Consider the following 19,597-nt stretch of genomic DNA (forward strand, 5'->3'; position numbering starts at 1 on the left):
GCAGCCCACGTGGAGCAGTGATAGAATGTGTGATCCCACCTGGAAGAGCACTCGTGGAGGAGTGGTAGAATGTAGGGTCCTCAATAGGTCAGCCAACGTGGAGCTTGAACGCTCCATGCAGAGCAGTGATAGAATGAGTGGTCCCTATGGTGGAGCAGAGAGAATGTCTCCTCCCCACCTGAACAGCCCACCTGGAGCAGTGGTAGAATATATTGTCCCATTGGGACAGCCCAAGTGGAGTAAGGATAGAATGGGTGATCCCCACCGGGAACAGTCCAGGAGAATCAATGACAGCATGTAAGGTCCCTGCCTGGAGCAGACCAGGTGAGCATTGATAGAATGTATGGTCCCTCCAGGAACAGCCCACGTGGAGCAGTGATAGAATGTATGTTCCCTACCAGGCATGTCCCATGTAGAGCAGAGATAGAATGTCTGGTTCCCAACTGAACAGCCCACCTGGAGCAGTGGTAGAATATATTGTCCCAGCTGGGACAGCCCACGTGGAGTAGGGTTAGAATGTATGGTCCCACCTTGAACAGCCCACATGGAGCAGTGATAGAATGAATGTTCCCACCTGGAACAGCCCACATGGAGCAGTGATAGACTGTATGGTCCCTACCAGGGACAGCACACGTGGAGCAGTGGTATGATGTGTGGTCCCCACCTGGAACAGCCTATGTGGATCAGTGATAGAATGTTATGTCCCCACCAGGCACGGCCCATGTAGAGCAGAGATAGAATGTCTGGTCCCCACCTGGAACAGCCCACGGTTAGCAGTGATAGAATGTGTGGTCTTGTGTGGTGACTAACATAACATCATAAAAGTAAATTAAAAAAAAAAAAAGAATGTGTGGTCCCACCTGGAACAGACCTCATAGAGGAGTGATAGACTCTATGGTCCATACCAGGGACAGTCCAGTTGGAGCAGTGATAGACTGTATGGTCCCACCTGGAAGAGCACTCGTGGAGGAGCGGTAGAATGTAGGGTCCTCACTAGGTCAGCCAACGTGGAGCTTGAACGCTCCATGCAGAGCAGTGAGAGAATGTATGTTCTCCCACGCACAGTGTTGATCACATGGGTCCATAGATTGTGTTACTCATTTTCAAGAAGCCAGTCGGGGTTTCCAGACCACACAGCGGATGCAGAGCCTGAGAAGTTTTAGGTCCCCTGCCTCCCTCTTTGGTCTTTCTTCCCCCAGTGTTACTAATGTACATGGTGACTTTGATTGAGTGCATCCCTCTCTGTCCCCAGAGCCGTCTGTGGTGTTTGCCAAGGAGCAGCCAGCACGCAGGGAGGTGCAGGCCAAGGCGGGGGCCAGCGCCACCCTGAGCTGTGAGGTGGCCCAGGCCCAGACAGAGGTGACGTGGCACAAGGATGGGAAGAAGCTGAGTGCGAGCTCCAAAGTGCACGTGGAGGCCAAGGGCTGCAGCAGGCGGCTGGTGGTGCAGCAGGTGGGCCAGGCGGACGCTGGGGAGTACAGCTGTGAGGCCGGGGGCCAGAAGGTGTCCTTCCACCTGGACGTGGCAGGTCAGTGATGGGGATGTGAATTAGCCTTGTCTGGGAGGGTTGTGCCTGGTTTCCAGTCCAGACAAAAGTGATGGCCATTCCATGTGAGCTGATGTGGGCTCACCTGGGTGTCCTGGCGTAGCTGAGCTGGGGGTGATGGGTCAGAGGGCGATGGCCACAGGTTGGTGTGCCGTCTGATTGGCCCACTGGGCATGCATGGTCTTGCATCCCTCTGAGGCCCAGGCAGAGGGTAGAGGTTGGGTCTGGTGCATGTCACAGGTCAGTTGACAACGCCGACGTGTCCACATCCCAGGAACAGGCCCAGAGGAGGTGTTTTGGAGGGGGCTGGGTCAGGCTCGTATCAGTCAGTTGTCTCGGGCCAAGTAACAAATACCCCCAAACCTTGGAAACAGTTGGCTCTGTGGTCGGGGTCTCGGGCAGGGCTTGGTGAGGCCGCCCATTTCTGCTCCGTGAGGTGTGGGCTGGGACAAGAGGATCCAGCCTGGCCTCGTCCGTGCATCCGACGTCCCGGCAGTGTGACTTCAATACATGGCTCTGGCCAGAGGACAAACCTCTGTCTCCTCGTGATGTTGGCTGGTCTCACTCCTGTGTCTGGGACCCCATTCCCTCCTCATGGCATCCCCGCCCCAGGGTCCATGTTTCCCTGTGGGCAGCCTGGGCTCCCTCACATGGTGGCTGTGTTCCCCTCAGGGAACAGCAGGTGCTACAGGGCGGGTTTGGCCTGTGCTCAGAGTGTGACCTCCATCACGTTCCACTGTGCAAATCCTGGCTTCCAGGTGGGGGAGAAGCAGAACCCACTGCTGAGGGTGTGGATACAGGGAGGCTTGGCTCATCAGGGACCATTTGTAACAGTCTCCCACAGGGACACCGCAGGGACACAGCCTCTGTCTGGCTCTAGTTCTCTGCCACCCTGAGCACGAGATAAGGGTCTTCCTAATGCTCATTGCCTCATGGTCACAAGATGGCTTCCACATGTGGCTAGAGCCATCATATTCAAGGTGGGAAGAACATGCAGGGGGTGTTTTTGGTTCATTTTTTATTGCTGTGCAACAATTATCGCAAACTCAGTGGCTTAAAACAGCTCTGATGGCCACAGCCCACTGCAGATAGCCTGGAGAAATGAGTCCCTGGCTTTACTGTCTGGGCAGTGGGATGTCGAGGGTGTGGGAGGTGGGCCTGTGGTTGAGTGGCTGGCCTGGGTCTGGCTGAGGAGCCTGTGTGTGTCCTGGGACCACTCCGTGCCCACATGGGGTGGCTGCACCCTGAGTCTGGACACCCCCTTCAAGGCAGGCAGTGCTGGGGTCAGAGTGTGGACAGGGTCAGATCTCACCCCTGCTGGGTGACCTTGGGCAAGTTCTCTGTGTTGCTTCTCATGTCTGCCTGGACCACAGAATGTGGCCATATGTGGAAACGGGGTCTTTGTAGAGGTGATCAAGGTGGGGATGTCGAGGTGAGAGCATCCTGATTGTAGAGGTGATCAAGGTGGGGATGTCAAGGTGAGAGCATCCTGATTGTAGAGGTGATCAAGGTGGGGATGTCGAGGCGAGAGCATCCTGATTGTAGAGGTGATCAAGGTGATTGAGGTGAGAGCATCCTGACTGTAGAGGTGATCAAGTGGGGATGTTGAGGTGAGAGCATCCTGATTGTAGAGCTGATCAAGTGGGGATGTTGAGATGAGAGCATCCTGATTGTAGAGGTGATCAAGGTGATCGAGGTGAGAGCATCCTGAATGTAGAGCTGATCAAGTGGGGATGTCGAGGTGAGAGCATCCTGATTGTAGAGCTGATCAAGTGGGGATGTCGAGGTGAGAGCATCCTGGCTCAGGGTGGGCCCTGAGTCCCGTGACAGGTGTCTGTAGGAGAGAAGGGAAAGGGGGATTTGAGATGGCCATGCAGTGGCAGAGGCAGAGACTGGGGAGACGCGGCCATGAACCCAGAATGCCTGGGCACCCGTTCCAGCTGGGAGAGGCAGGAGGGACCCTCCTGGAGCCTTCAGAGGGAGCACAGCCCTGCGACACCTTGACCACAGACTCCTGGCCTCCAGACCTGGGAGAGGACAAAGCCCCCTGCTTGTGGCCATTTGATCCTGCCACCCTGGGACCTCGTGCAGTTGCTCCTTGTGACTCAGTTTCCCCATCTGTGAAGTAGTAATGGAGCTTCTAGGGCTTTGTTGAGAGACTCTGCCAGTAAGACCATCCCTGGCCCTCTGGGGGCAGCATGGGCTGGGCCACCTCCCATCCAGACACTGAATTCTGGCCTCGGGACCAGAGTTCTGGGGGCAAGGTAGGCAAGAGAGGAGACCTGGGCTTGCCAGGCAGGAGTGTCCTGGAGGATGAGCCCAAGTGTGTCAGGTGGGTGGCACTCAGGGAGTGTGCATATGTTGGGGTGTCTGGAAAGTTCTGGATGGCAGTGGCTGGCTCAGGGCAGGAGGCTGAGCATGAACCAGTGCCAGATTAATTGAGTAAAATGCCACAAATCCACCCTTTTACAGTGTACAATTTTGTGGTTTTTAGTACATTCACAAAGTTGTGTGACCACAGTACCACCTAGTTCTAGAACATTTTCACGGCCCTATGAAATGCCAAACCTGCAATCACTGCGTGTTTGCCTTCCCCCAGCCTCTGGCAACCACGAATCCACTTTCTGCCTCTGGATTTGCCTATCATGGACATTTTATTTAAGTGGAATCACATAGCATGTAGCCTTTCGGTTCTGGCTCTTTGCACTGAGCATCGTGTTTCCAGGGTCCATCCGTGTTTTACTGCGTGCAGAGTACAGAGCCTCCTTCTTACGTTCGGCACAGTGACATTCCACAACGTGGATTGTGTCCCACGCTTTGTCTACCTTTTCATCAGCTAATGGACGTTGTGGTTGATCCCAGTGTTGGCTGTTGTGAACAGTGCTGCTAGGACATTCTTATATGGCTGAACAAATAACTTCCAATTCTCTTGGGATTGCTTGGTCATATGGTAATTTTATGCTTCACTCCCTGGAGAACCATTTCCCAGAGTGGCTGCCCCCTTTTACACTCCCACCAATAGTGTGCAAGAACCCATTTTCCCTACATCCTTACCAACACTCATTATTTTCATTTCATTTATTTATTTTTTGCTTCTAGCCACACTAGTGAGCATGAGGTGGTATCTCATTGTGGTCTTGATTTGCATTTCCCTGGTGATGAGTGACGTTGAGCATCTTTTCATGTACATGTTGGCCATCTGGATATCTTCTTTGGGGAAACATCTATTCAGGTCCTCTGCCTGATTTTTAAATTGTGTTATCTTTTTATTATTGAGTTGTAAGAATTCTTTCCATATTCCAGATACTAGATCCTTATCAGATAAAGATTTGCAAATATTTTCTCCCATTCATTTTGTTGATAGTGTCCTTTGATGCAAAAAATTTTTAAATTGTGACTAAGTCCCATGTACCCTCTTTGCTTGTATGTTTGGTGTCCTATCTAAGAAACCAGTGCCTGATCCAAGGTCACACCATTTGACACCTGTTTTCTTCTAAGAGTTGTCTAGTTTGTGCTCTTACATTTAGGTCTTGGATCCATTTTGAGTTAATTTTTCTATATGGTTGACATGGAGATCCACCTTTATCCTCTGCATGTGGAAATCCAGTTATTTCAGCCTTGTCTGTTGAACAGGCTTTTTTCCCCTGTTAAATTTTCTTGGCATGCTTGTGAAAAATCAGTTGACCATCAATGTCAGGATTTAGTTCTGGATTCTCAATCCTGTTCATTGATATATATGTCTGTCTCTCCTATGTCAGTACCACAGTCTAGATCACTATAGCTTTGTGGTGAGTTTTGAAATTGGGAAGTGTGAGTCCTTGAACTTTGTTCTCTTTATTTTAAGATTGTTTTTGGTATTTGAGGTCCCTTGCACTTCCACATGATTTTTAGGATCAGCTTTTCAGATTTTGCAAAAAGGGAAACTGACATTTTGATTGAGATTGTACTGAATGTGTAGATCAATTTGAGTATTGCTATCTTAACAATATTAGTCTTTCAATCTATAAATACAGCCTGTCTCTCTGTTTATGTAGGTCTTTAAATTTTTTCAACAGCTTATAGTTTTTAGTGTAGAAGACTTGTTGAGTTTGTTGCTAAGTATTTTATTCTTCTTGATGCTTCTTTAAATGGAATTGTTTTTTAAATTTTATTTTTGGATGGTTCATCACTAATATACAGAAATAGAAACAACTTTTGAATCTTGGTGTTGTATCCTACAACCCTGCTGAACTGGTTTATTCACCTATTAATTCTTTTGTGGATTCCTAAGGATTTTTTTTTAGATACAAAATGGTGTCACCTGTATGTACAGATAGTTTTACTTCATTATTTCCAGTCTGGATGCCTCTTATTTTGTTTCTCATTACTGATTTAATCTCTTTACTTGTAGGTCTATTCAGGTTTTCTATTTCTTCTGGGGTCAGTTTTGGTAGCTTGTGTGTTTCTATGAATTTGTCCATTTCATCTGGGTTGTCCAATTTTTTGGCATCTGCTTGTTGATGGTGTTCTCTTACCATGCTTTGTATTTCTGTAAGGTCTGTACTGATGTCCCCACATTTGTTTCTGTTGTTATAATTGGAGTCCTCTAACTTTCTTGGTCAGTCTAGCTAATGGTTTGTCAATTTTGTTGATCTTTTCATTCTTTCTATTGCTTTTTAATTCTCTGTTTCATTCATCTCAGCTATAGACTTTATTTCCTTCTTCTAACTTTGGGTTCCACTTACTCTTCTTTTTCTAGTTTCTTAAGGTGTGAAGTTAGGTAATTGATTTGTGCTCATCTTTTTTGACATAGGCCTATAATTTATAGCTCTGAATTTTCCTCTGAGCACTGCTTTCAGTGCATCTTATTAGTCTTGGTGTGTTGTGGTTTCATTTCCATCTATCTCAAAAATATTTTCTAATTCTTATAATTCTTCTTTCAGAATGCACTGTTTAATTTTGACAGACTTGTGGATTTTCCAGGTTTCCTTCTATTATTTCTAGCTTCACTCCACTGTGGTTGGAAAATACATCCTGTATTATTTCAATCTCTTTACATTTATTGAGACTCATTTTCTGGCCTAACCCATGGTCTGTGCTAGTGCTTGAGTAATGTCTCCTGTTGTGGTGGGGTGGAGAGTTCTGTAGAGTCAGCTGGGTCTACCTGGTATACACTGCTCTTCCCTTACTGAGCTCCTGTCTGTTTGTCTGTCCATTACTGAAAGCCGGGCATTGAAGTTTCCAACTATTATTGCACAGCTATCTGTTTCTTTAATCTGTTAGTTTTCACTTCATACAGTTTGGTCTCTCCTGTAAGTTGTGCTTGTGTTTGTGAGATCTTCTTGATGAATTGACCCTTTTATCAACTTATTATGTCCTTAATCAATTCATTTATCAACCAATGTATAATGTTGTGTATGGTTTTTACCTTAAAGTCTGTTCTGACTGACATTAGTATAAATACCTTAGGTCTCTTCTGGTTGCTATTTGTAAGGAGCATCTTTTCACTTTAAGCCTATTTGTGTCTTTGGATCTAAAGTGAGTTTCTTGTATACAGCATGCATTTTTTTTTTTTACTATGTTCAGTTAGCCATTGTATTAGTACATCATTAGTTTTTGATGTAGTGTTCAATGATTCATTAGTTGAATATAACACCCAGTGCTCGTCACAACACATGCCCTCCTTAATACCTATCATCCTGTTACCCCCATCCCCCTCTCGCCTCCCCTCTGAAGCCCTCAGTTTGTTTCTCAGGGTCCCTAGTCTCTCATGGTTCATTTCCCTCTCTGATTTCTTCCCATTCAGTTTTCCCTCCCTTCCCCTGTGGTCCTCCATGCTATTTCTTATATTCCACATATGAGTGAAACCATGTGATAATTGTCTTTCTCTGCTTGACTTACTTCACTTAGCATAATCCCCTCCAGTTCCATCCATGTCAATGTAAATGGTGGATGAATATAATATTCCCTTGTATATATGGACCACATCTTCTTTATCCATTCATCTGTTGAAGGGCTTCTGGGCTCCTTCCACAGTTTGGCTATTGTGGCCATTGCTGCTATGAACATTGGGGTGCATGTGCCCCTTCTTTTCACTACATCTGTATCTTTGGGGTAAATACCTAGTAGTGAAATTGCTGGGTCATATGGTAGCTCTATTTTTAATATCTTGATATTTTCAGATAGATATTTTTAATATCTATTTTAATATCTCCACACTGTTTTCCAGAGTGGCTGTACTAGCTTGCATTCCCCCCAAAAAATCTATTTTGCCAATCTCTACCTTTTAAGTGGAGAATTGAATCTATTTACAGTTAAAGTAATACTTACAAGGAAGTATTTCCTATTACTTCTGCTATTTTGCTCTTTGTTTTTTTAATATGTCGTATCTTTTTTGTTCTTTATTCTCTCCATTACTGTCTTTTTTATGTTTAATTGATTTTTTTCTGGTGTTTCATTTACTGAGTGTGTGTGTGTTGTAGTTAATATAACTTTATATATATTATATATACATATAACATCTACTCTAGCTATCTACCTATCATCTATCTATCTATCATCTATCTATCTATCTATCTATCTATCTATCTATCTATCTATCATCTATCTATCTATCTATCTATCTATCTAGTTTTTTCTTAGTGGATATCCTTAGTGGTTATCCCAATTAATATCTTAACTTTGTAATATTCAAGTTTAAAATTATACCATTTTAGTTTAAATAAAAAACTGCTCCTTTACAGCTCTGTGCCCCCACACAAAGCACAGCTTTATGTTGTTATTGTCACAATTTGTCTTTATACACTAGCTTCAATCCATTAACTTTATGGTTTTGTAATTATTGTTTATGCATTTGTATTTTAAGCCATATAGGAAAAAAACGAAGAGTTAAAAACTTATAAATGCTGTAATACTGGCTTTTACATTTACCTGTGTAACTACATTTACTATTGTTCTTTATTTTTTCACATGATTTTAAGTTACTGTCAGTGTTCAGTTTAAATTCATCTAAGCCTGAAATGCCTATTTAGAATTTCTTGTAGGACAGTTATAATAGTGACAAAATCCTCAGTATTTGTTTGAATGGGAATGTATTACTTTCCTCTTCGTTTTTAGGGATGCTTTTGCCAGATATAAAGTTCTCAGTTGGTAGTTTTTTTCACTGAGTAATTTATACACATCACCTACTAACTTCTGACCTCTATGGTTTCTGAAGGGAAATAAGCTGTCACTCTTAGGAGGAGGCCTCTTACATGATGAGCTACTTCTCTCTTTATGGTTTTAAGATTCTTGTTGGGGCGCCTGGGTGGCTCAGTCAGTTGGGTGCCTGCCTTTGGCTTGGATCATGATCCTAGGGTCCTGGGATTGAGTCCCCCATCCAGCTCCCTGCTTGGCGGGGAGTCTGCTTCTCCCTCTGCCCTTCATCCCACTCTCTCTCACTCATATGAATAGATAAAATCTTAAAAAAAAAAGATTCTCGTTGGTTTTGGCTGTTGAGTTTTAGTATAATCTGCCTCAGTGTGGCTCTCCCTAGTTTGTCTTGCTTGGAGTTTGTTGAGGTTCTTGAATATTATTTTTGGAAGATTTTTGATCATTCTTTCTTAAATATTCTTTGTGCCCCTTTCTTTTCCCCTCTCCCTATAAATTCCCCTTGTGTATATGTTGCCCCACAGGCATTTAAGGCTCTATTCATTTTCTCCATTCTTTGTTCTTTCTGCTCCTCACACTGGGTAATTTCATGAGATCTGTGTTCAAGTTTGCTGACTTTTTTCTTCTGCTCAAATCAGATGTTGAACCCCTCTAGTGACTTCTCATTCCAGTTATACTTTTCAAATCTAGAATTTCTATTTAGTCTTGGAAATCTATCTTGTTATTGATATTCTCTATTTGGTGAGACATTGTTCTTTATTTGATGAGAAATGGTTTCCTTTAATTTTCTGAATATATTTAAACTAGCTGACATAAAGACTTTGTTTAGTGAGACAATATCTGGATGTTCTCAGGGACAGTTTCTGTTGACTGCTTCCTTTCCTGTAATGGGCCATTCTTCTTTGCAAGTCATGTAACTCTTTGTTGATAAGTAGAATATTAAGTAATATAATGTGGAAACTTGAGTTCAGATTGTCCAACCCCCTCCCCACTTCATTGGTGGTGGTGTTTGTTTTTGTTGCTATTGTTTGTGTGTTCAGTGACTTTCCTTTTTGAAGAACTTATTTATTGCATGACATTGGGAACAAAATGAGTGTCATTTGCCCATTTGTTTCAGGAGTATGTTAAATTATATGATAAACAGAGAGGAAACATCTTGCCATTTTTCCCCATACAACTTGATTTTTGTATGACCTTATTAGCTAAGATTTTTCCAAGGATTATCTCCTTCTTCTGACTTTTCTGAACTACTTCTGTGAAGTCTACACTTTGTACTGTGTGAACCACTGAAGTCTCTGGTTGGTTAGCTTATTGGTCAGCTAATGGTTTTACAGTGATTTCCTTAGATGCCTGTAACCAGTAAGTCTCCCAGTTCTTGTCATGGGCCTTTGTGTGGGTGTTGGTACATGCATATACCACTTAGCCAGGAAGTTTACAACTCCATATTTGCCCTTACGTCATGCTTCCACAGCCTCAAGTTTAGCCCAATGTGTGAGTTTAGGACCTTCTCAAGTAATTCCTGAGTATACATATGTGTGTGGCCTTCTAGATGCCCAGAAATGTGCCAGAGCTTTCCAGAGCCCTCTACGGACATCTCATTCTGCAGCTTTTCCTTTTAAGCTGATTAGGTAGCCTGTTGTTTGCCCAACTGATATCTACCACCTTGGGCAGCCATGATGTTCAGTAATTGCCTGCAATTGTTTTCAACAAATGCTGATGGGAAAAAGGCTGTTTGCATTGGGTGAGCTTCTCTTCAGGCTTGAGTAATAAGGAAGGAAGGTAGGAAGGAAGGAAGGAAGGAAGGAAGGAAGGAAGGAAGGAAGGAAGGAAGGAAGGAAGAAAGGAAGGAAGGAAGGAAGGAAGACTGTATTGTGAGTGGAGTTTTCCAGTGAACCACCGAATAGGTCAAATAATGACAGTTCTCTGGCAATGGGGCTTTTGCCTCGTTCTTCCCCCCTTGTGTGGCTTTCAGGCTGCCATTCTTCACTGTGATTGTGGACTATTGGTTTTCCAGGCTACCTGAGGGCTAGGGAGGCAGGTATGAAAATTTGGTAAGTTAAAACACCACAAATCTTGATGTTCTTACTGAGATTCAGCTGTTTTCCTGGAATATATGCTCTCTAGATTGTTGCAAGTCTTTGGTTAATTTCCAGAGCTCTGAAAAAGTTGATTCCAACAATTTTTGCCAGTGTTTTAATTACATTTATGGATGGAAGTTTTACACAATTTTTGAAAAGTTGTTATTTTGCCATTTTTGCTGACATCTCCTTTAGTGATTTTGAAGTATTTAACCAGCCTTTCAATCCTGAGATTAAGGCCACTTGACTGTGGTGTGTTATTCTCTTTACATGTTTCTGATTCAATGGGATGCTGTTTGGTTGAGTATGTTTATATTTATGTTCTTGAGGAATTCTGGTTTGTAGTTTTCATATATGTATTTATGTGGTTTTGTCCTCAGGGTAATGCTGGCCTCACACAATGGGTTGGAAAGGGTTTCTTTCCTTCTCATCCGTTTTCTGTGAGAGATTGTGTAGAATTAATGTGATTCCTCTTTCTTCTTTAATTTATTTTTAAAAATTATTTCTCTGATTAAGTCAGTGAAGTCATCCTGACCTAAAGATTTCTCTCTTTAGAAGGCTTAAATTTTGAAAACATTTTATTTATAGTGATGAAATTATGCAAGTTATCTGTTTCCTCTTGAGCAGATTTTAGTAGTTCGTGATTTTTGAGGAATTGTTCTGTCTCATCACATTTGTTCAATTTATGTGCATAGAGTTGCTTGTAGTGTTCTTTTATTATACATTTAATGTCAGCAGGGTCTGTGGTGATGTTCTGTTCCATTCCTGATATTGTTAGTTAGATCTTCTCTCTTTTTTCTTTATTAGTCTTGCTAGAGATTTATCCATTTTATTGATCTTTTCAAAGAACCGTATATAGGGGCACCTGGGTGGTTCACTCGGTTAAGTACCTTTGGCTCAGTTCATGATCTCAGCATCCTGGCATTGAGCCTCAAGTCAGGCTCCCTGCTCTGCTTCTCCCTCTCCCTCTGCCACTCCCCCTGCCTGTGCTTTCTCGCTCTCTCTGTCAAATAAATAAATAAATAAATAAAAATTTTTAAAAAACAAAACAAAAAAAAGAACTATATATAGTTTTCATTGATTTTCTCTATTTTTTTATTTATTTTTATTTATTTTTATTTATTTTTATTTTTTTTAAAGATTTTATTTATTTGACAGAGAGAGAGACAGCGAGAGAGGGAACACAAGCAGGGGGAGTGGCAGAGGGAGAAGCAGGCTTCCCGCGGAGCAGGGAGCCCGATGCGGGGCTCAATCCCAGGACCCCAGGACCATGACCCGAGCCGAAGGCAGACGCCCAACGACTGAGCCACCCAGGCGCCCCTCTCTATTTTTTTATTTAATTGATTTCTGTTCTTATTACTTTTCCTTCTGCTTGCTCTGGGTTTACTTTGCTTCTAATTTTTTAAGGTGGAAAAATGGATTACTGATTGAAATTGTTTCTTTTCTGAGTGAGTTTCTTTTGCAGTGAGTTTCTTGTAGATAACACAAAGTTGAGTCATTTTTAAAAATCAATTCTGACAATCTCTGTCTTGTAATCAGTGTGTTTAGACTATTTTCATTTAATTCAATAATTGTATGTTTGGATTTAGGTCCACTATTTTATTATTTGTTTCCATTTTTTCTCTTTTTTGGTTTCTCTTTTTCACCTTTTCTGCCTTTTTTGGGTTATTTAGGATGTTTTTAGTATTCCATTTTATTTTTTTAAAAAGATTTTATTTATTTGAGAGACAGACACAGAGACAGTGAGAGAGAGCACAAGTGGGGAGGAGTGGGAGAAGCAGGCTCCCTGCTAAGCAGGGAGCCCAACACGGGGCTTGATCCCAGGACCATGAGATCATGACCTGAGCTGAAGGCAGACACTTAACCACCACCAGGTGCCTGGGATGTAGAAGTTTTATCAATACGTAGGTCCTTTTACTCTTCTACCATTATGTTATTAGTTGTTTTATATAATATCTCTACCATTGAAAACTTCATCAGACAATGTGATAATTCTTGCTTTCAATTACCAAATACATTCCAAAGAATTCAGCAGGAGAAGAATAGTCTGTTTTGTTTACCCAGCATATTAGTCATCTCAGGCTGCCATAACAAAATACCACAGATTGTGTGGTTTACACAACATTTATTTTCTCATAGTGCTGGAGGCTAGAAGCCCAAGATCAAGGTATCAGCTTGGGCATGTGCTGGTGAGACCTCCCTGTCTAGCTTGCAGATGGCTGTATCCTCACACATCATTTCCTCTGTGGGTACATGGAGAACAAGAGAGATACCTGGGGTCTCTCTCTTATAAAGATGCCAGTCCTATGGATTAGGGTCCCACCCTTATGACCTCTTTTAACCATAATTAACTCCTTAAATGCTCTATCTCCAAAATTGGGGGTTAGGGCTTCAACAAATGGATTATGGGGGTGGGGTGGGAGGACAGATAATTCATAGTCCATAACACCCAAACATTTACCATTTCTGTTGGTCTTTCTTCATTCCTGATGCTCTGAGTCTTCCTACAATGTCATTTCCCCTATAGAAATTCTTGTAGAGTGATCTCTGGCAGTGAATTTTCTTAGCTCCCTTCATGCAGAATGTCTTTACTTTATCTTCATTCTTGAAGGATATTTTTGCTGGATACAGAATTCTGGGCCAATTAATGCTGACTAATTTTCAATGAGAAATTCACAGTCATTCAAATTGTCCCCCCACAAATCATGTGTTTGTATTCTCTGGCTGCTTTCAAGAATCTTTGTTGTTTAATTTTCAGTGGCTCTGAAATGGTGTGTCTGGGTGTGGATTTCTTTGGATTTATTATGTCTGAGATTTGCTGGGCTCTTATAATCTGTTTGATGTCTTTCATCAAATTTGAAAAGGTTTCAACCATTGTTTCTTGAAAATATTTTTTGAACGTACTCTTCTCTCTTTCTAGGACTAATGACATGAATTTTAATCCTTTTAGTTTCATCCCATAGGTCCCCAAGGCTGTATATAAAAATTCCCTTTCTCGCTCTTCTTTAGATTGGTTAATTTCCATTGATTTATCTCCAAGTTCTGTAGCTCTTTTGTTGTCTGGATTCTGCTACTGAGCCTATTCAGTGAATTATTTCAGTTATTTTATTTTTCCACTTGTAAAAGATATAGTGGTTCTTTATGTCTTGTCTTTCTTTGTTGAGAATATCTATCTTTCCGTTCCTCCCAAGGATATTTGCTTTCACTTTTTTTAAAACAACTGCTTGAAATTCTTGTCAACTATTTCCAACATCTGTGTCATTTTGACACTGGTATCTCTTAATAGTCTTCTCCCATGCCAGTGTGAACTGAGAGTTTCCTGGTTATTCAGGGGACTGTTTTGGATGGCATCCTGGATATACTGAATACTATGTTTGAAACTCTGGGTCTTCTTTACATCTAATGAAGAATGTCGATTTTTTTAAAGCTGGAAATAAGCTTTGTTGAGTTCAAACTATGGGTTTCTGCCAGGCTTTCATGGGTTGTTTTGTTTCCAGAGGCTTTGCAGTGCCATTTAGATCTGTCCTGAATGTGCCCACCTAGTAGTTAGTGTGGCTCTGGACAGTGGCCCATGTCCCAGTTCAGAACTCAAAGTCTTTGGCCTGCTGATTGGGGTCAGATCCACTCACATGTGGCTCAGGGTGAGCCCTGGTGTTCCTGGACAACCTCATGTTCTAGATCTTCTGTCATCCTCTTGTTCTTTAGTTGGAAAGGAGGAGCTCCTGGCATGTTGCTTTGATACCTGCTTCCCATGGTCCCTCCTGCACCAGCAGGAGGATAGAAAAAGAAAGATCAGTGGGTCCTTCTTCAGTTGGAGAGCAATATTCTCCATCCTCAGTGTTCTAAGGGTCTCTAATCTTCATGGGCTAGGATGTAAGAGCATGGAGAAAAAATGGGGTGTCTTCCATTCTCTCTTCTGAACATTTGGTTTTCTCTTCCCTATGCTCTGGGGGAGACATGGGGGCCTACTTCTGGAAGTTGAGCTGCCCTATGTGCAGGCAAGGGGGAAAAGGTAGACTCACTTCTGGTTTGGTGGACTTCGAATTCTGTTTTCTTTTTCTCCCCAATCTGCCTGCTGCTGCTTATTTTGAGAATCTTCAAACCAGCTCCATGGCCCTGTGGCTGCACTTGGTGACTGAGACACAGTGGAGTGTTTGTGCCTGGAACTGGAACCAACCACAGGTGTTTTTGTAAAAATATGGGTTTTAATTTTTTGTAATTATGTACATGGACCCAAACTTTGGTGTTTCTAGCGTGGGACAAATCCTAAGCATCCTTGTGGTGATATTTATAACTCAGGTCAATTTTGAAGGTAAACCATTGTGCAGTTGGGGGCCTCATGGTGTGGGCTCAGCTGTGGGGTCAGAGTGACCATGGAGGACTCCACATGCTTCTTCCTGGGCACAGCCAGTGGCAGACCATCCCAGACACACAGGGACATGCACACACATACACACACACACTTATACAGGCATGCACATTTAAACACATACATGCTCACACACATGCATGCATAGACACACACATGCACATATACACGCTCAAAACACATACATATACACATGAATAGACATATATACACCCTTGGACACATTTCAACACACATACACACTCACAAACACATATGCACACAAACATACATGCATGCACACTTACATGCACATTTAAACACATACACTCTCACAACACATGCATAGACATACATATACACATGCACATCCATCCATACATACATACCTCCCCACACAGATATACACATAGACATATCCACATATGTAGACACTACACACACAGTGTGATCAGGAATGATTTTGTGACATGCATTTCAAAGAAACACAGTTTCCTTTAAGGTTAGTCTGTGAGGATTCCTATGACGTGAACATCAGAAATAACAGAGACCTGGTGTGACCCTACCTTGAGAATGCCGCTGAGTCTGAGGCCACAAAATGAGTGGCAGGTGCCACACTGTACAGTCTGCAAGGTGTGTGTCCAGCTGGCCGTGGCTGAAGGTGACAGTGGGCTGTGTGGTTAGGTGTTTTCTGCTTTCACATGGTAGTGTTTGTGAGGACTCATCCATTTGCAGAATTCTGGTGATAGCTTCAACAGGTGAAGAAATGATAGAGAGGCCGATTCCAAAAGTAAGGCTGTTGTTGGCTGGGAGGGTAGATGTGGCGGGAGCTCAGGTGGGCATCATATTCACAGGAAGCATGTGGACTCCACTTAACCCATCTGGCCCCCGAAGACATCTTACTGCAGAGATTTTGCCTCTTGGGGTGTCTGGGTCAAACAGAGGTGGTAGTTGAAGGGATGGAGAGGGTGTATGAGTGTATGAAGTGGTGCTCGTGTGGGTGTGGGCTGAGAAACTGTAGACATAGGTGAGTCTTACAAGCTTAGGTGAACACATAGACTGAGGGGCCACCATCTGAGACATGGCAGGTGGACAGGAGCAGATTCGCTGGGAGGAGCAGTGACAAGCTAGCCTGGGATGTCCAGGGGGTGGTTGGCTGTCTGGGCATGGTACTCAATTGATATTAGTCTGAGGAAGGAGATTCAAGATTTGTTGGCGTGTTGGTGGTGGGAGGGACTGGAGGAAGAAGTACCGTGGAAGGAGTGGATGATGATGGGACCTACCCCTGGGATCCTGGGGGAGCTGGAACCATGTAAGGAGAGGCCCGGAGCGTTGGGGGGAGAACCCAGTGACATGGAAGCTGACTGCAGCCCTCGCCAGCCACTGCACAGATTGTTGGATTATCACTGTCTTCCACCAAGCCACCTGCTCCAGGTGAAAGTCAGCCAGCTGATGCTTTATCTTTTTCTCCATGAAAAATACATTTAAGGCATAAAAATAGCACCATCTATACTTTGGCTATGTGCATTTTAAAAAACATTAAAAATCCAATTAAAAATCTTGTAACTCAAGGATATTGCCCATTCTTGGTGATATCACATAAAGAATTCTCCCTGAAATGCAAGCTGGTATAGTCACTCTGGAAAAAAGTTCCTCAAAAAGTTGAAAATAGAGCTTCTCTATGACCCAGAAATTGCACTACTGGGTATTTACCCCAAAGATACAAATGTAGTGATCTGAAGGGGCAACTGCACCCCGATGTTTGTAGCAGCAATGTCCACAACAGCCAAACTATGGAAAGAGTGCAGATGTCCATTGACAGATGACTGGAGTGGAATATTACACAGCCATCAAAAAATGAAATCTTGGGGCACCTGGGTGGCTCAGTCGGTTAAGCGACTGCCTTTGGCTCAGGTCATGATCCTGGAGTCCCGGGATCGAGTCCTGCATCGGGCTCCCTGCTCGGCGGGGAGTCTGCTTCTCCCTCTGACCCTCCCCCCTCTCATGTGCTCTCTCATTCTCTCTCTTTCAAATAAATAAATAAAATCTTTAAAAAAAAATGAAATCTTGCCATTTGCAACGACGTCGATGGAACTAGAGGGTATTATGCTAAGCGAAATAAGTCAATTAGAGAAAAACAACTATCATATGATCTCACTTATATGTGGAATTTAAGAAACAAAACAGAGGATCATAGGGGAAGAGAGGAAAATTTCAAACAAGATGAAATCAGAGAGGGGGACAAGCCATAAGAGACTCCTAATCATAGGAAACAAACTGAGAGTTGCTGGAGGGAAGGTGGGTCGGGGGATGGGGTAACTGGGTAATGGGCATTAAGGAGGGCACTTGACATAATGAGCACTGGGTATTATATAAGACTGGTGAATCACTGACCTCTACCTCAGAAATCAATAATACATTATATGTTAATTAATTGAATTTAAATTAAAAGATGAAGAAAAAATATAAAATTTAAGCAGTATTAAAAAAAGGAGTTCTCCCTGAAAATACCTATGCTTTGATGTGCAGGCCAACAACCAAGATTTCCACTGACTTCTATTAGGAGGAGATTAGAGAGGTGTTCCCAAAGCAGAAAGTCCCTAGTAGATGAAATTGGAAAGGTGGAGTTAAAAGCACCCCATCTGGATTTTGGTTTTCCAGCAGTACCATTGACTTCTATAGTGTGAAAACTCTCCCACTGTGGACATCTGAAAATGTGGGGCAGAATGTAACAAAGTCAGGTTAAGTTAATTTCTGGACTGGAAGGAGAAAAAAGGACATTTCCAGGTGCTAGAAAAGAGGAGGCACTGAGAAGCTAAAGCAGTGGATGATGAGTTGGTGCACAGATGCTATTGTGGGGGGCTTTGGGTCCCAGGGACTTGGGTCTGACTTACACTACCAGCTTGCAAATAGGCATGGGAACAAATAGGAAGTGGAATGGAGACGAACATACAGAGATGGAAACCTTATAAAACACATCATTAAAGAAAAGATGGGCCAGAAAAACAATCTCCTGCAGCTAAGGGAGGTCACAGGGCACTTGTATGTCTGCCTTGGCTCAGGTGGGAAAAGTTCCCCTAAGAAATGGAAACCTATTTCTCACTTGGGATTGAGATTTCAATTTATAATACTAGGGACTCCAGACTGAGAAGTTAACCTACCAGTGGGGCTCCAGGCCAGTGGTACTCCTGGAGTGCCTGGCAACAGTGAGTATCAGGAAGGTTACCCCACCACCAAAGCCACCCTTAATACCACTGCCTGAGGAAGCCATGCTAGATTCACTCACAGTAAAACACGTCTAAGCACCAGAGGAACAATCCTATATAGAAGGGAGTTGGAAGTCACAGAAAAGATCAGGATTAGCCCACCCAGGGACCTCAGATGATGAAACAGCATACTTAGAGTGAGTAATACGAGAGATTTGAAAATGTAAGAAAGAAGTAAAATAGTAAGAAGAAAAAAGGGAGATTCAAAGAAGAAGCAAATGAAGCTTCGTGAATGGGAAACACATGATAAATAGCAAATTAGACATGGCTGAAGACAGAAATCACTGAATTGGGAGATAGATTTGAGGAAATTACTCAGAGTGAAACAGAGATAAAAAAAAAAAAAAAAACAAGAGAGAAGGACAGATGTAGAGAAGAGAAGCAGTAGGCCACATGTGTGTCCAAAAGGGCTTCTAGGAGAGACTGGAGAGAATGAGAAGATAAAATTATGAAGGAAATAACACAGAGAACTTCTAGCAGTGGTTGAAGATGTGATTCCTGAGCTTCAGAACTCCCAAGTGATCATGGGAAATGTAGGAAAACTAAACCCACAGCTAGACACATCATAATGAACCACAGAAAAGTAAAGATTAATGAGAGGACAGTAATCCTTCCACAGATTTGTCAACAGCAATGAAGAGCACAAAGAAGGCATCATCTCCAACTTACTGGAGGAAGATATCTGTCAACTAGAATTCTGTATCCAGCTAAACTATCATTCAAAAGTTTGAGTGAAGTAAAGATGTTTTCAGGAAGTAAATGGAATTTCCTTTTCACAAAATCCTGCTGGAAAAAAATTGCTGATGGATATACGTCAAAACGAAGAAAATTTAGCCTAGAGTGGGTCCTAGAAGTAATGTGATGTGAAGCCAAGAAGGAAGTCAATAAAAACTATGTCTGTCCCCAGGCCCGGGGTTAGGTTACAGGGATGGTGATTGGCTTGCTAGAAGTCACAGGCTGCATTAGGGGTCATTGTGTCTGTGTTCTTGTGACTTGGACGTCACCCACTCTTGGTGACAGTGCACAAGAAAATCTCCCTGAAAATATCTGTGCTTTGATGTGCAGGTATGCCTCCATTTGTTAGGATAATTATGGCATCACAGATGATAAATGCCAAATCCTGAAGCATAACACATACCTACCTGGAGATTATTTGACATGGAGTCTTCAGATTCTGAAAACTAACCTGTTCCTTCCTTAATGTGTCTTCTGAGTGTGGGGTTCTCTGTGT

At 42.9% G+C, this 19,597-nt stretch overlaps 1 protein-coding gene across 12 annotated transcripts in view; it reads left to right on the plus strand.

The window, feature by feature from the left end:
* OBSCN (obscurin, cytoskeletal calmodulin and titin-interacting RhoGEF) overlaps window positions 1–19,597 on the plus strand; it is a 131,099-nt gene that overhangs the window by 10,588 nt on the left and 100,914 nt on the right. For all 12 annotated transcript variants that reach the window (XM_064595676.1, XM_064595678.1, XM_064595677.1 and 9 more), the window contains exon 10: window positions 1,253–1,528. In XM_064595676.1, coding sequence (XP_064451746.1) covers window positions 1,253–1,528 — 276 coding nt within the window. The remainder of the gene's footprint in view (window positions 1–1,252; window positions 1,529–19,597) is intronic.

The sequence above is a fragment of the Mirounga angustirostris genome, unplaced genomic scaffold (assembly GCF_029215605.1).
Source record: "Mirounga angustirostris isolate CCGP_5_RB_7025 unplaced genomic scaffold, mMirAng1.0.hap1 SCAF_7, whole genome shotgun sequence".
NCBI lineage: Eukaryota > Metazoa > Chordata > Mammalia > Carnivora > Phocidae > Mirounga > Mirounga angustirostris.